General features: G+C 42.0%; 1 protein-coding gene across 4 annotated transcripts in view; it reads right to left on the bottom strand.

The window, feature by feature from the left end:
• The window catches only part of PATJ (PATJ crumbs cell polarity complex component), a 140,080-nt gene extending 123,971 nt beyond the window's left edge, over window positions 1–16,109 (bottom strand). For 2 of the 4 annotated variants that reach the window (XM_069023565.1, XM_069023563.1), the window contains exons 1-7: window positions 10,004–10,069; window positions 9,755–9,921; window positions 7,927–8,109; window positions 6,462–6,601; window positions 4,498–4,690; window positions 2,673–2,801; window positions 851–1,063 (exon numbers count right to left, since the gene is read on the bottom strand). In XM_069023565.1, the coding sequence (XP_068879666.1) occupies window positions 851–1,063; window positions 2,673–2,801; window positions 4,498–4,690; window positions 6,462–6,601; window positions 7,927–8,109; window positions 9,755–9,921; window positions 10,004–10,025 (1,047 nt within the window). In that variant the 5' untranslated portion in view covers window positions 10,026–10,069. Of the gene's footprint in view, window positions 1–850; window positions 1,064–2,672; window positions 2,802–4,497; window positions 4,691–6,461; window positions 6,602–7,926; window positions 8,110–9,754; window positions 9,922–10,003; window positions 10,070–14,409; window positions 14,494–16,004 lie in introns of those variants that run through there. The other 2 variants (XM_069023561.1, XM_069023562.1) reach the window with 2 other exon arrangements.
• Window positions 16,110–16,693: the final 584 nt, after the last annotated feature.

Raw genomic sequence — 16,693 nt, 5'->3', positions numbered from 1 at the left:
GGTGAGTTTGTAGTGAAGTGACTTCTACTGTGACTTTTAAAAACAGTGCTTCAAAATACCCCCAGCTCTCTTCACTCATGTTCAAGAAACTAAACAAGAAAGAAAAGGCTACTCAGATTCTACACCTAAATCTAAGCAGCACAGTAGTAGCAGATGGTACACAAGCACAGCTTTGTTTATGTTTCGAGACCTACTGTACACTTAGTGTAGCATTTGTTGATTTTAATTACTCAAAACTGAAAAGAATGACTTCAAAAACAAGAGACTTTGATATGACCATGATAAGATTTGCTAAAACAAGTTTCAAAATTTTTAGATATATTTCCTATCACAGGCAGTAGCGTAGACTATGAAAACATTACACTTATGTTTCATAAAAAGATGATTGTGCTGAATAATTCTGGTGTGGCCGTGGCTCTCTGGATTTCAGACTAGGGAAATTCACAGTCCAGTTTTAAATCCACTTACACATGATTGATTAGAAAAAATGTAATGAGCTAAGAAGAAGAACTAAAAGTACCACTTATCGATAACGTTTATGGTCTTGGTAATTAAATTAGCCACTCTGAAATAAATTCTGTAAAGCCAGTCATTCCAATCCCAAGATTATAGGTGTGTATATATATATATATATATATATATATATATATATGTAAGATACAGGAAAAAGGGAAAATTATAGAAGGCAGGGCTATAATAAAGACCACTTAAATACCAGCATATGGTATCTGGAAACTCAAGAGAGGAGAAGCACTTTAGGCCCCAAGAACACTCTGTTCTCTTCTTCCTTTCTGATCACAAGCCACAAACATGCTTAAAAATGTCACAAGGAAGCAGCAGAGATACTCACATTTCCATTTTGAAGCGAAGGCAATGTGCTGACTGGCCAGCTCACGGGAGGTGGTGGAGCCTCCATGACTTCACACTTGGGGTCCCTCGCAACGATCATCCTGACAGAATTCCCACAGTTCCTCAGCACTTGGGCAACCTGCTCACTGGTCATTCCTTGCACGTTGGTCCCTCCAATCTGCAAGATGTGATCTCCTGTCCGCAGCCTCCCATCCTTCAAGCACAAATTAAATGGCAAAAAGTGTTTCCAGTCCATACACAAAGTATCTGTTCTATCACAAAAACTGGAACTGTGCAGGGGCATCTTCATGGCCATGAGAACCAATGGGAGAAAATGTCAGAAAAGTGACCACTATGGCAACACAGTAAATAATTCAAGGACCCGTTTGCACAGTCAGGCGCTGGGTTTCCCACTCTTGGACTCATTTAGGAGAAAACAGGCAGCAACATTGTTTTATAATCTCACAGATTGTTGTGGGTTCTGTTTCATAGAACGCTCCTCATCAGATAGGGGATTAGAATAAAAGCACAGCATTTTGATTGAGGACTTTCTAGAGTTTTCCCTCATACTTCTGTGTTAGCCTGGCAATTTTTTTCTTATGTGACCAGCTCCAACTCGAGTGAGTAAATCCACTGGAGGCAACAAGACTCCACACAACCCATTTTTCACCTGATAATTGTGATTCATGACCTACATCATCATTTCCATTTTAAGCAAGAATTCCTACCACCACATCCTCAGCTGGTATTGATCAGCACAGCTCCACCACCTTTGGTGCACTGATTTATACAGCAATCACAGGGTTATTCCCAGAACCAACTCAAACTCATTTACAAACTCATCCAATTTTAACATGTACATGCCTCATTATTTCACATGTTCTTAATGATGTCTCATTCAGCTGAGAATGATGTGGTGAGTTCTTAGCTTACATGCTTCATTGGTAGCCAAAACACTTTATTCCTTACAGCAAAACAGGTGTTAGACAAAAATTAAAAAATACTCATTTATACACGACAGGTTCAGAGTGAGACAGTCAAGAAAAAGCCAACATTTTCCAGTAAAGCTCTCCAAATTTCCAGCTTTTATTTCCATCCTGTACTAGAGGAATTACTTTTGCCTCTCTCTTTTGTCTGCATGGGTTCCAGTCCTCAAATATCGTAACTCATCGTGACCAAATTAATTTTAAAAATCTGAATCTGTTTTGTTATTGCAAGTGTTCTACTCCTGAAATGTAGGAACACTCAGCACCCAGTCTTTAAAGACAATCAAGGTACAAACTGTGCCTTCAAAAGGCTTTGCATCAAACCTAAGTGTCTCCTTGGACTGGTCAGGCTGCAGGGCAGGGATCAAAATCCCCTTCAATGAAACCCTCTACAAACAGGACATTTTCAATCTCTGAACTGAACCTTGCAATGCAGTGACTTTGGTAGGGCAGATTCTCTTGCTTGACAATTCACTTGGAGAGTTTGTTCCTATAGATGTTGCCAAATTCTACAGAGTATTTGTCCTGCCCCAGACTGACCAAAGGCTGAAAATACCAAAAGTATGAAAAATATCAGGCAACTTTTCAGAATTTCTGCATGTTCAACAACATTACAAAAGCCAAAGCTTGTCTGAGAAACAACTTAATTTATATCAGGTGCTGACTTTTTCCTCAATCATACCTTCAACATATTTATTTATGAAGCATGTGTTGGCATTCAGACTTTGATGCTATCAGCTTCCTTTTGTTTAAGTATATTAGTTTATTTTAAGACTGTCAAAAGCAGTTAATTATACTTTGCAATCAAATAAGAAGTGACATAATATAACAAATTACCCGATCTGCTAATCCCCCAGGAACAATTGTTCTTACAACTACTCCACTCGACTTTCCTCCTACGATTCCAAAGCCTAATCCTGAACCATCGTTAATCAGCTCAACGTCTTCAATGTGGCCCCAGTGAATCTGCAATTAATAAAAACAGGAGATTTTAATTTCGGATGATCGTTAACGTTTCTCACGTTCACGTGCAGCAGGAACGAGGAGAATTAATCAGAGCAATTTTCTGTCTCCACCCCAGGTATTGGAGATCTGTGGGATTTTGTTCACTCAGCTCCATTTCCTTATAAATACGCAGTGGGATTTCTCATCTGTTTTTAAACACACATTTTGTCCTTCACTTTCAGGATAACAGGATACTAGGAAAAAGCTTGACTAAGAAAAAGCAATTTTAACGTTTTCCTGCCAAGATGAAAAGTATCCTTTTAGTTTTTTATAAATCCAGAGTACTGCAAACAAGAGGGAAAAACAGAGGCAAGGAGCTTGCACTGGCCCAGTTTTCAGTCAGCGTTGCCCAAATTCTTATTTCTGTTATTTCACTCACACACTCTGAACAGCACCATTCAGCACTGAATTAATAGCACAGCATAATAATCTGCCATACTGGATTGGAAGCAAATTTCCAAGCTACACTGTACCATGACCTTATGTTCTACAAGACAACCTGAAAATAACAAAGCTGTTAAGCAACCTAAACCCAGCCAATGTTTCTGTCAGATTAATATCTCATACAGGCCCAAATGGAGCAAAGTAGGCAGATTTAAGTCTTCTGCGAATAAAGGATTTATTAGCATACTGAAAATCTTTGCCAAAGCCAGTTAAATATCATAAAAGAAGTTTAAAGACCCCCTGCAGAGATATATATTTGTATTTTATTTTGTTAGTCTGTTCAGTTCGGATCTTTCAATGAAAAAGCAGTTAAAATTTAATTCTTTAAAATTTTCAGTGCAATAAACAATATTGATTATCCACTAAAACCTTCAGATTTCACTACCTCTGTAATAATCATGAGGGAAATAATTACTAAGAATAAGGAAAAGCACTGCTTTTACCCAGATTTTCATCAAAATCTAATAGCATAATAAATTCAGATTCCAATATTGCAATCCCTGGATTTAGGTGTGCAGTTTGACCGAATTCAGGGAAGCCACCTGGACCATATGGGTGGAACACAGATGGAAGTTCAGCCCTGGTTTATTACATGTCCCAGTGACAAGCTCTCCTTTGTCACAAAAACAAAAGGCTTCCCAATCACTGAAATTTGCAGATGGGGGAAAAAAAAAAAAAAACAGAACCAAAACAAGCTGATAAATAAACAGGGATTTAGAGGTTCTTTAACAGATAAATTGTGTTTGTTTTTTAAAACAAAGACAAGGCTTTTTGGTTTGAGCAGTGCCAGTTTAAATTGGTTGGGCTGTTTCAAGCAGTGTTCATGGCAGGTTATGTTTACTCTCTTTTAAGAAGTAATCAGAGCATCTTTAATTGCTGAGCACAAGTAGGTTTCAGCTGGGTATCCCCATCAAATGCTTCATCCAGCCTGTGCTGAACAGACCCTGCTGATAAGAATATGGTGATCTACTAAAGCTTCTGCTATCCCATAAAAACCCAGGATCTGTTTTCTAACAACTCCACGCAGCTTTGCAATGGAAGCCTTGTACTTACTGCACGGTGAGTCTAAACGAAATGTCATCACATATAAAATCTGATTAAAGGAAAAAATCCCTCCATGTAAAACTTGCTAACACAAAACACTTAGAGCCACGGAAAAAAAAATATCCAGCCCAGCTGAAAATCTGATTTTGACAGTATTACAACAACTCACAGTCTCAGGTGGATTTACATCACTTAATAAGGAGGTTCTGCTGTTCCCTTGAAGTGGCTCCCGAGCCACCACCAGATGCAGGGATCCTGTGGATTGCTGGAGGAGGGCAATGGCGTGCTGATGGGAAATGTTCTGATCCAATGGCGTGCAATTAATGGCCAGTATGTGGTCATTTTCCCTCAGTCTTTGATCCCTTAACAAAACATTGAAAGCAATTTTTAAACGCGGCACAGTGACTTCACATTGGGCTCGTGTAACTGAAATAGGAACAGTTGTGCAAGGTTAAATGTTCATGTATTTTAAAAATCTGCTTATGAGGGTGCCTTCACCAGCTTACAAACTACATTCAATCCACACTGTTCTGAACTGCCCAGCCACATTTTGTTCCAGCTTTAGCATGGTGCAGAAATTTGCTCAATTCTTTACCATGCCTCTATTCAAAATTTAATTTCAATTCCCTCATCCTTTCTTGATGATATTGAACTACAAAGCAGAAAAAAAGTATTTTTGTAGTTAGACAATAAACTAGGAACTATTCTTCATTATGTTTAGCACTACATGATGCCATCTCTAAGTACCCACAACTCAGGCTTTGATGCTGTTTTGTATCGTTATTTAATCTAAAGATTGATGTGCTGCATATTTATATTTTACTTAAAATTTATAGTATCAGGCTTCAGACATGAAACTTTCTTGGAGCAACACACAGTTCAGTTGCTACCTTGAGATAATATAAATTTCACAGTTAATTCACCCCAGTGATGAATTTAGATTTGTGACAAGAGAGAAACCATCACTCATCTCCTTTGTTAAATATTCATTCTGAGCACGAGACCAAACTGTTACATAGACAGACACTGCCTTCAAAGCTCTGTAGGAATCCAAAAAAGTCTCCAGGAGATCTTGTCTCAGAAGCAAAATGGGAAGCATGCTGGGGAAATTTATAAACTCCGAAACAATGTAACTGCACATCTTAACTAAGGCATTTTAAACTTCCTTTTTATCATGCCATGTTTAAGATGTTTCCCAGAAATCACTTTCTTCCAGCACTAACCATATTTCAGATTCTCTCATCAAAGAAAGTGAGCAGCAGGTCATCAAATCCTAAAGTGAGATATTCACCCTCCTTTGACATCCGGATCAGTCCATCTGTCTCCACTTTGAAAGAGCCTTAATATGCTTTTCTTTAAGTGTTCTCTGGTGTGTTCTCTGTGGGCCCATCGCCATTATCATTCCAACCTCTCCCCACTCTTTTTGTCATCCTGTGTTGGCACTTCCTGACATGTGTTATTTAAAAAGTGACACCAATGACTTGAAATCTAGACACATTTTCTTGAAACATAATTCCAAGCACTGCATTTGTCTCATGCCAACTCTTGTGGTTTTACAATCACATTTTATTTTTAAAGGATTGCTCTGTCTTTTGTTGTTGGGTGAAAACCCACAGACAATACAGGAAGAAACTGCCTGGAGCCTCGATTCTATGATGACATCTGTGCAGGGATCTGTCGGGAGGAGTGGATCTAAATTTACACAGGAAATAAACAGTAAAACCAACTATAAATAGGGCATTGTCAGAGGCACATGAATAAAGGAAGAAGGGGGGAAAAAAAAAATCTTTCAGGGACACAGTGGATAAAAATTAAAATGGAATCTAATTTTTATTTTCTTTGTTTTCTTTTCAGAGTTTTCTTTTGTTTTTTTAATCAGGACTCAAGATTCTCCAAAGTGAGTAATGATTTCTGGAAATTCCATTTATGAATGGCTTGGATATTTAAAACTCATCTGAAAACATGATCCTCAAAATATGAGTCCCTTTAGCTGAAAAGCAAGATACCACCACCAAAATATCCCACCAGATAACCCAGACAAACATGTTATTCTGATAGAGTTTTCAACGTGAAGGTCATGACTTTTCCCTTCACGGAAAGTACAATTTTCCAGCACAATTATGAAGATCTCACCTGTCAGCTATGCTTCCTGGCTGGACTTCCTTGACAAAGATACCAACTTCTCCCAGGCTGGGATTTTTAAGGGCAACCACACTAAATCCGAGACCTCCAACAGAAGGTTTATCAATCTTTATTGATTCTATTTGTCTTCCCTAATAAAACAGAAGATAAAATTACTTACTAATTTTCAATGCAATAGAATGAGCTACTTCAAAATTTATGAACACTTGGAGAATTATTCTCCTCCTAAGACTAAACAAAGGCAAAATACCGAATATGTTATTTCTATAAAAGCTCCTCCATTTATTATTTTTAATATAGCAATGTATTGGATATGCAAGCACTCTGAGGTTCTGAAACCTCAGGGAATTTAAGAGCTGCTTTCACACTTCATTCACATTATGAGATGAATTCCAAACTGGATGAAAACTATGAACGAAGTGCTGTCTAGAGCAATATATTTGGGATTTCTGGAAATGCTGTATAGCTGAACTAAATTACTTGTGTTTTGGCTCCCCATGCTTTTAATGCTGATTTTTAGGTGTGCATTCAAAAGACTGCAGCTCTTAAATACAGAAATTAATTTCCTTCCCCTCCCTGCAGCTTCACACCTAATGCTAAAAAAAGTTTGCTTTTGCAACTGCCTGTTTTTCAGTTCTAATACAAGATTGCTGGGGTTGTTTACTGGGAAATATTACTGGGAGAACGCACTGCTATCACAGCTCTTTTATTCCAAATAACGTGCAGCCTTTACTGCTAAATCTTATCTCTGATGAGTTAATGACACACTAATGAGCAGAGTAATGCTCAAAATATTACAGCTACATTAAGGAAGTCAATTAGCAACAGTTACTTAATATAGAAAGGCATGAATAACCAATTAAATTAATGGTTGAAAATAACAGAGAACAATACATTTGTGGTATAAATGCCAGTCCCCCATGGGTGGATGTCTGCACCTGTAGAAATTCTTAGGGAATTTGGTCCATGCTACATGACAAGCTTTTAAAATCTGCATCTGTCTGGCAAAGTTAAGACACACTAAATAAAGAGTTAAATAAAATATTACATGCTAGTTCTTTTAATACTTTGCACTGTTCAGAAAGTTGGTACGTTTCCAATTTAAAATGTACTTGATAAAAAAGTGCCTCCATCAAAACAAGTTTCTGCTGAAAATGTCCAATTTCAATTAAGTGTCATCAAGTACCAAAAATGCTTTCTGGCAATCGAAATTTCCTTACTATGTTGGTGTGTTTGGTAGAAAGTAAAACAGAAAATTGGCAAAGAAAGCTAAAAAACAAAACAAGCCACCAAACCACTTCCTATTACTGATATTATCTTCCACTGGGAAAAGTTCTCAACACCTCTACTCTCTCCTGGTTAGGAGGCACCATGCTTCCAGACACACAACAAAAAAAGCAGTGTGAAATGCTCCAAAAGGAACAAAAGTTTGGTTCACTGACCCTGAGAGCCTTACCTTTGCCATTTGCTGGATGATCATGTTAAATTCATTAACTCCCAGGTTTGGAGTGAAGGCTGATGCTTTGGGTCCAGGTGAAGTGCAAGGTGTCCCAGCAGTGACTGATTTGTCAGCAAACACCAACAACCCCCTCTTGGTAAAATCAAAATCCACTGAGCGGTCAGGAGGCATGTAATTGAGCTGTTGAAAATGAACAAAGGTGTGGAAAAACTACTGAAAACAACAGGAAAGGTTTTCCACAAACACCATTTTGTGTGCAGGCTGCCAAAGGAGAATACCTGTGTTCATATGTGCCCATTCACACAAATATACTCACCTGTATAAATCAGGCAGCATTAATAGATAAGCTATAACCAAGCTACCACATGAAATTTAAACTGTTTTTCAGAAGTTCCCTGGATGTTTCAACTGTGTTTCTACTCCACTCATTTCTCTCTGTTTCTTTCATGCTTCTCCCCTGCCCGTGCCCCTTATCCTCTTTTCACCCTGGTATTCCAGAATGCAAAAGCACCAAACTCTAAAGACTCAAACTCTCAAACTCTCAAGCACTGCTGCAACTGTCAGGCAAAGCTATGTAGAACTTTGGCACAAAAATCCAAATATTTTGAGTCACTCAGGAGCCTGAGGCATGGTCTGTATTATCCCTTCCCCAGAGAGAGTCTAGGGTACAAACCAACTACCACTGAACATGTTATCCCTGCTAGAACTTGCACTTCTAGTCCTCACTGATAATGAAGAAATGCAAAAATATTCCTAGTGTGACATCATAACCTGGAAAATCCCATCCTGAATGAAGCTGCCCATGCTTGAATAGAATTTCAAGAAAACCTAAATTTTCAAGATATGAGAGTTCTGAACATTCTGAATATAAACCCCACTACGTCACAGTAACTTTTTAGATACATTTGCATTTTCATACATTTTTTTAATAGCCTGCAAACGTGCATCCAAGCTTTGGAAGGAAGGGATGCAGCATCTATGGGAACCTGGGGAGGAGGGATAATGAATGGCACAGCCACCACCAGGCCACCCAGGCAGGAACACCTGCAAGACATCTGGCAACGACAGCGAGGTGGCCTTGTCCCTCTGACACCCACCCCGCTGTAATTCCAGCTGGGCACCATGGCAGCAGAGATGGGGATTGCTGCTGCTCAGTCGCTGGGTTTAAGTTTGCTGATGATTTTATCTTAACTGCAGGGTGAGATGTGTTCATCAGGTTGTGCTGTGGATGCCCCTGTCCGCAAAATCAAATGTCACTTGGCTTCATAAACCAACCCACACAAGTTCCAACTGCTGCTGAAGCCAAGTCATTTTAAAACTCGCTTGGGTACGGCTGCATCAGAGCTTGGAAAATCTTCAGGCTGGGTTTTCTACACTTTACATCCCAAAGCAGGTTAAGCATTCTTGTAAAAATTAGAGGGAATTAAGTGATGCTGTCTTTTAGGGAGAAAAGATGCTGCCAGTGAGCTGACAAACAGCACTCAGTTCCTGTGAAAAACAAAGGATCCCAGTTCCAACACTGCTCAGGACTCAAAATACTGGAGCTGATGTCTTTTGCAGATGTTTTTTTCCAACACAACCCTGCCTCTCCTGCATCCCTTTCAAAGCACATTGCCCCATGACCTGTTTGTTGCAAAACCACTTCTCATTTCAGCAGTGCCTCTGCAGACACCAGCTCCACAGAAGAAAAAAGCCCAACACTCACTCACACCACGTTACAGATTATTAACGAGAGTGCCCTCGTTAACACACGCCTACACATCCTGATTCAACTTCCACTTGCCCAGAGTTATCATCACACCAACAACAGTAATTTTACACTCACTTGTTCCTTCAGCTGCTTGATGGATTGCTGGAGAGTCAGTATCTGGTTGAACAAGGGGCTCCTGAGGGTGTTCCGTAGAATAGCCAGGTTTTCCTGGTGTTGGGAATCCCTCTTCTCCTGCAGTTTTGCCTGCAGCCGATCCAGGATCTGCAGCACCTGCTGCTTATCTGCACCACAAAGGAGTCCAGGTTAGGAATGGAGCTTCTTTGCTCAGCACTCAGCAAAAGGAATCATTTTCAGACCACATACCTGCTGCAGGATTTTCAGGCATGTTGAGGGGTATTTTCGGAATTACTCAAAATAACCTGGCTGAGGTTTAAAAACAACAACAACAAAAAATCGAATTAATAAATGATATATCCAACAGAATAGTAACATTTGATAAATGCAGTAATAAAATACTAAGCTAACTACAACAAATTTAATAAAAGAATACTACTACCCTGTTGCTTACCCCAAGTATTTAACAAAGCTCTCAACATAGCCTCAGCATATCCAAAACTTTGTCCTTGTCCCATGTGCTTTGCCTTTCGCACACAGGAAGGAATTTAAACAACACTTTCAAATATGAATAAAAATGCAGGTTAAGAAAACCGAGACACAGATATGCTCAACCAAATTCTTTTGGATATTGACATTATAATTGTGATCTTCACAGATATACACAGAGCTAAAATCTACCTATTATTTAGAAGATACTTTCCACCTGATCATTAGTAGACAGTATTCTTATAATGATAGTTCAGCCCTGCTGGATGGCAGTATAGGTGAAACTTTTGTGTTTCCCTATAAAAGAATGTTGTTCCCTCCACTCATGGGACAGCACAGAATTAAAGCCCAAAATTGGGCACAGTAATCCCTATTCCAACATGTTCCTAAGGAAGGTTAGTTCCAATCACAGCCTGATTCACAACAGGTGAAGGAAACCTGTTCTCTTCTCCTGCAGGTGTTTGCCTTTTTCTTTTCTACATACATAAACAGCAAAATATCCTTTATCAAGCTTTAAAGGAGCAGAATATCCTTTATCACACTCCTCCACAGTGCTAAATAGAACAGGTCTCCAACTGGGGCCGAGGCCTAGATGGCAGTATAAAAACAACAGACTTGCAATTAGCAGAGATGATAAATTTGTACCCTTGCTTGCATGTTATTAAGTTGATGTGGAGCCTGTCATTCTGAAATCTATCACGGCAGCTCTACCAAACAAGACTCCTTCACCTAGTACAAGCTCTTCTGAAAGAAGTCAGCCATTTAACAGCACAATTTACATAATTTTAATTCTATCCAGTATATAAGTGTGTAATTTCAGAGTAATATATTTGGAATTATGTTGGAACAAAAATAGCCATACCCCTCTCTATATATAAAAGCTTTTTACTTATTTTTTGTCTTGCAACTCAAGAGTAGCAAGAGTCATATGGTGAACGTGACACCAGGGGAAGCACATTCCAGGGGCTCTCTCCCAGCAGGATCTCTGATCCTTTCAGCTCTGCCTCTGATGCTGTCTGTGCTCTCAGTGAAAACATCTGGAATTCTGGGAGGACAGTGTTATATTTACCAAAATACTAATTATGCAGGTGAGTAGCTTCCCTTCTCCTGCAGAGTCAGGTTGATTTACCTAATGGGAAAGAAGAAGTGGATGGAGGCATGTCACAAACTGGAACTTCAGATTTATGCACCCTTTGCTGTGCATATCCAAGCAGCTTTGGCTCCTGCAGGAATTCCTGCAGAACTCGGTGGGTTTGTGTGGTTTTCACCCAGGGCCAGGCAAAAGGAGTCGCTTTGCAAGACTATTAACAGATTTAGGAGGTCATTTTAAATCAAACTCATAGCAAGAGTTGAAGCAGCAAAGCCATACAACCCCCTGAAAGATTTTCAAGAATGCATCTGAACTTTTGGAAGTCCTGCAGCTTTATTTTCTTTTCCATTGGAAATAAAACACTTCTAAGTTTAAGCTGCCTTTGATTCTGAGCTGAGAGCTGATTCTGAAGAACAGATGAAAACACCATTTCCTTACACACTCCTGAGTCTTCATTAAACCAGAAAGACAAAACTTAACCTCCTCAAATGAAAATACTGCATGAACCTTAACAAATCAGGACATAGAATATGGAAATTTGTTCTTTCTTCCTGGTTTAACTTCACTCCATTCGCTTCCCTCCTCTGTTTTTCTACCTCACATCAGCAGTTAAAAGAGGAAAAGAAAAAACTGCAAAGCAAGTGAACCAAAATGAGAAAGGGATGGAAAATAACTCCTGTGAGGAAAAGTGGCTTGAAACACCTTTAAATCAGCAGCAGGGTGAGGAAAAGATTAAACCCAGAGAAGAAACCCAGCATGGCAGGAAATAACGACCTGACAGCACCATGCCCACCCAAGAGCCAAAGCCAAGAGGCTGGTCCAGCTCCCCAGCCCTCTTCCATGCATTTATTCTTCCCTTTCCATTTTCCATTCAGCTGATCCCACCATGAGCTGGAACAGGGAGCTGAACACTCAGAATGAATCCTTCCCATTTTGGTGGGGTGAGCTTTGTGCCCAGCCAGCTCTGAGCTGCCAGCACTGGCAAGAGGGGGACAAGAGGGGAAGTGGTGATGTGTTCACACCTCATAGCAGGACCAAACTGCACCACGAGAAACACCCAGTCTCACTCCAAAACAGCCTCCAAGTGCCATGCTAACCATCCCCAAAATTAATCTTTTTTTCCATTACAGAGGGTGTAACAACAGCAATTATGACAATGGGGACTGACCTGAGAAAATCAGAGATTTAAATTTAAGGAGAAGAATTATAGGTAAGAGATCTTGGCTCCATCGAGGCAGAAGTTCCCTGGAGAAGGAGGTACAAAACAGGAGGAAATAAAAAAGATTAAAGAAAGTTTCAGCTTCTTGCTTGAGCTGCTCCAAGTGTCCCTAAGAGCCACTGCAGGCCACTTGTGCCAGTGGATGCCCAAGTGGATCTCAGGTGGTTTAATAACAGTTCAAGTTTACAAAGCACTTTGGGGTTCCTCGTGATCAGAGCTGGCCTCCAGCCAGCTTGCAATGCTTTTTAGTGATTTTTTTTCTTTTTTTTTGGTGCAATATGTTAAAACCACACTCAGTACTTCTTTCTTTTCCTTTCTTCCATAGGAGAATGGGAGGAAAAATTAAAGCAAACAGTTCCTTCTGGTGTGAAGGGAACCCTGAAAATATAAACTAATTTAGAGTGTTCAAGTCATGGATAATTGAGGACAGGCCTCTAAGATTGGCTTTAGGGCACCAGAGAAACTCACATCTCCATGTATTATTGATGTCTATGTTTAAGAGCCCAAACAGTTTACCATTAAACATTTTCCAAACACACTCTAAGTCCAGGCAGAGTATCAACAAACAGTTGATAAATTAGAAAGTCCATTCCTAGGTGTTAATTTTGAAGAATGATCCAAACCACTTTGGTTTGTCCTGTTAAAATCAGTTCCATGCACTCCACATTCCGCTTCCCTAGCTCCAGTCTCCAACCTCTATAAACGCTTATTTATCTTACTGGAAACCTCAGTTCAACATTTATGTCACAACTTCCAACATAACCATAAAATCATCAAGAAAATGATAAATTTCAGAAGGTTGAGTGTTTTCTAACCCCAGGACAGCATCCATCTGGGGTTCCACTGTCTTCACTTCTGAGAGTTGAACTCAACACATCTGAGGGAGTGGGAAAACTTCAGAAGGTTTTGTATGAAATCCCAAGACTTGGATCTTCTTCAAAAGCAACATAAGGAAAAAGGAATTCCCCCATGCTGGTGCCAGCAGAGGTCATCAGAAGAGCTGAAAGGTTTAAGTCTTCCATTGCCATCACCCCCCTGCCAGACGCCTGCCACTTGCACAGAGCCACGGAGCGCTCGGCCCCGGCGATCCCAGAGCCAGAGGGGAACATGACATCCCCACATCCCATCAGCGGCCTTGACAAGCACCTGCTCTCCACAAAGGGCTGCTGGAAGATGGAAATTGAGGCTTTGCTGCTGGGGTTTGGAAGAGGACATGGTTCAGCCAGCAGAGATTCTTCTGCCCATTTTTCCCCACTCATCCACAACCGCTTCTGCCTCGTGTCTTTCAACCTGGCCTCCAACAACCTGCATCCCTCCAGGAAAAGTACAGCCTCATGGGATGTTCTCCCCACTCAGCCTGGCTGAAACCTTTTGGGATATTAAAACCCACAAGTGCTAATAACTAACTGCTGCTATTTCTCAAAGGCTTCTAAAATGGCCAGCCTCAGCAGCCTGCCACAGGAACAGCCAAAGGGCTCATCCCAATCCAAAGTCACCTTTCTGCACTAATGCAGTTGGAATTTTTCCTGGCCCTGTTATCAGGAGTGACTAACACGGTGCATATCATCCTCCTCATCACAGAGACCTCTAACTTGGAAAGTTTCAGTTTAAACGCTGATAAAAGCAAAAGCAAGGGAAAACAGCATTTGTTAGTGTGATCTTAATCCTAAATTGTCCTCACAAGACATTGGCTGCAACTTCAGATATTCAATATTTTGTAGTTTACATGCCATCAAGCGACTCCATACTGTGAAAAAACACTATTCTAACACAGATTTTGCTATCCTACACGTTATGGTCAGTTTTACTTATACTGTACAGTAAAATTCAGTCATACCAAGCATAGCACATACACACCTTTCCTATGAAACCACCTCTGCTCTGTGGAATGCTGCAGGATTTATAAAAATGCTGTTGAGCACACACCGACTGCTCCAGGCACTTGAAAGAAGGAAAAAAAACGGAATAGTTCTGTGAGTACCTGAACGCAGATACACCACACTTCTCCAGGGTACAGTGGGTCACAGCGAAATATAATAAAAATATAAAAATAAAAAAATACTGCGTGGGCAGCCTGAGTTTTACAGATGATTAGTGACTAGAGGAGGAGGAAAGTAACGAAAACTCAGCACTCTGCACCTGTGATTACCAGTCTCAATGCAGATCAAGAGGAGCCTTACTCACTCTCCAGGCATGGTAACTTTTACAGCAAGCAGAACCTGAATTCCTGTGGACTTCAGCCTCTAGGGAAGTGCCAGTGTGGGTTCTCTGTTTTCTAATAGAAGGGAGAGCTCAAGCCAAAGCTGCTCTCCACGAAGCAAAAACACAGTCTCAGAAACCTGTTCTAATGGAAAACTCGTTTCCAGTATCTAAATATTGTCATTGCCAATAAATCCTAGGTACTTTGATGACAGTGTACACAGCTAACAAATCACACTTCATGGGGAACAGAGCTGTTAGACCGGGAACCACGCTGAACTTACAAGGGTCAAAAATTAACAAGGAATGCGGAAGAACTGTTTTCCTATTAACCACCTGTAAACAAAGTAAAAACCTGCTCTGCTAAGAATCTCTGGATTGACAGGCACTTGAGGGGAAGTGTTGCAACAGGTGTGTTACTTCCCTCCTCTCCTCATCCTGAGCCAGCCTCTCTGAGCAATAGAAACTGTTTGCACAACAACACAACACCAGGATGAAACCAGTGCCATGGAGAGCCTTTGGCTGCCATTGGGAGCCATGCAGTCCTACCCTGTCTTTACTGGGGTGTCAGGGACTTGTCGAGGTCCCTGGTGCCAGAATGGCTTTCAGATGGGGGTCTCTGGGTGAGCGCAGCCTGGTATCCTGGCCACGGCTATACTGGTCAAGCTGGTGTTCACAGCAAAATACGGGTCTGGCTCTGGAAGCAGGAGACTGTTGGAAACACTTAAGAGAATCCCAGGATAGGTCAGGTTGGAAGGAACCACAGTTGGGTCATCTGGTCCAACCTCCCTGCTCAAGCAGGGCCATCCCAGAGCACAACGTACGGGAGTGTGTCCAGATGGTTCTGGAATGCCCCCAGTGAGGGAGACTCCACACCCTCTCTGGACAATCTGTTCCAGTGCTCTGTCACCCGCATAGGGAAGAAGTTCATCCTCACATCCAGGCGGAACTTCCTGGGCATCAGTTTCTACCCACTGCCCCTTGTACTATTGCTTGGCGCCACCAGGCAGAGCCCGGCTCCATCCTCTTGGCAGGCTGGAATATTTATTACAGATAAACACAGATATTTATCCCCTTTAGATATTTATGCGCGCATTTCACCCGATAATCCACACCGCCGTGTCCGAAGGGGAATTAACTCCTGCAGCAGAGCCCTCGCACCACGCCGCCTGTGCGTGCCCCCCTCCCTCCCATCGCATCGCATCGCATCCCATCGCATCCCATCCGTGCCATTCCCGGGGCGGGCGCGGTACCTGCGGGCGGGAGGCGGCGGTGGCGCCGGGGGCGGGATGCCGGGGTGCCGGGAGCGGCGGGATGCCGGGAGCGGCGGGATGGCCGCCGGCGCTCACCTGGGCGGAAGCGGGAAGCGAGGGGCGATCCCGGCTCACCTGCGGCGCAGGAAGCCGGGGCGGCGCGGCGGGAGAGCCGCCTCCCGAGGGACGGCCGGGACTCGGCCCCTCCCGGCTCCGCCGCGCCCGCGGGGGCAGCGCTCGGCCGGCCGCGGGCCGCGCTCCCGCGGGACACGGGCTCTGGCCACCGCGGGAACTGCGGGCCTTGGGTTTCAGGGCCGACATTAACTTTTTAATCAATTTCCAGGTGAGCCCGGCCCGCCAGCCTGTTTATAGATGATAGTTGGAACCTGTCATGTGGCCTCCAGCTTCCCCAGTGAAGGCAAACCGCGTGTGTAAATATTGTAGCAAAGCTTATTTTTCATTTATTTGCAGCACATCGATGTCCAGACTCATGATACTCTGTGATTCTATGTTTTGAACTCCCCACAGAGGGGCACGTAGAGGCAGCTCGGTGCAAGGGCTTTGCTGGAGGAGTTAGCTCCCCTTTGCACACACGGGTGTACATCCTCGGGTGCACTGTGTATAATAATATGGGTATAATAATACTAGTATAATAATATGCTCTGCTCAGCCTCAGCAGCACAGCCCCC

This window comes from Aphelocoma coerulescens, chromosome 8 (genome assembly GCF_041296385.1).
Source record: "Aphelocoma coerulescens isolate FSJ_1873_10779 chromosome 8, UR_Acoe_1.0, whole genome shotgun sequence".
Taxonomy (NCBI): Eukaryota; Metazoa; Chordata; class Aves; order Passeriformes; family Corvidae; genus Aphelocoma; species Aphelocoma coerulescens.
The sequence above is the reverse complement of the archived record's forward strand: the minus strand, read 5'-3'. Positions and strand labels throughout refer to the sequence as shown.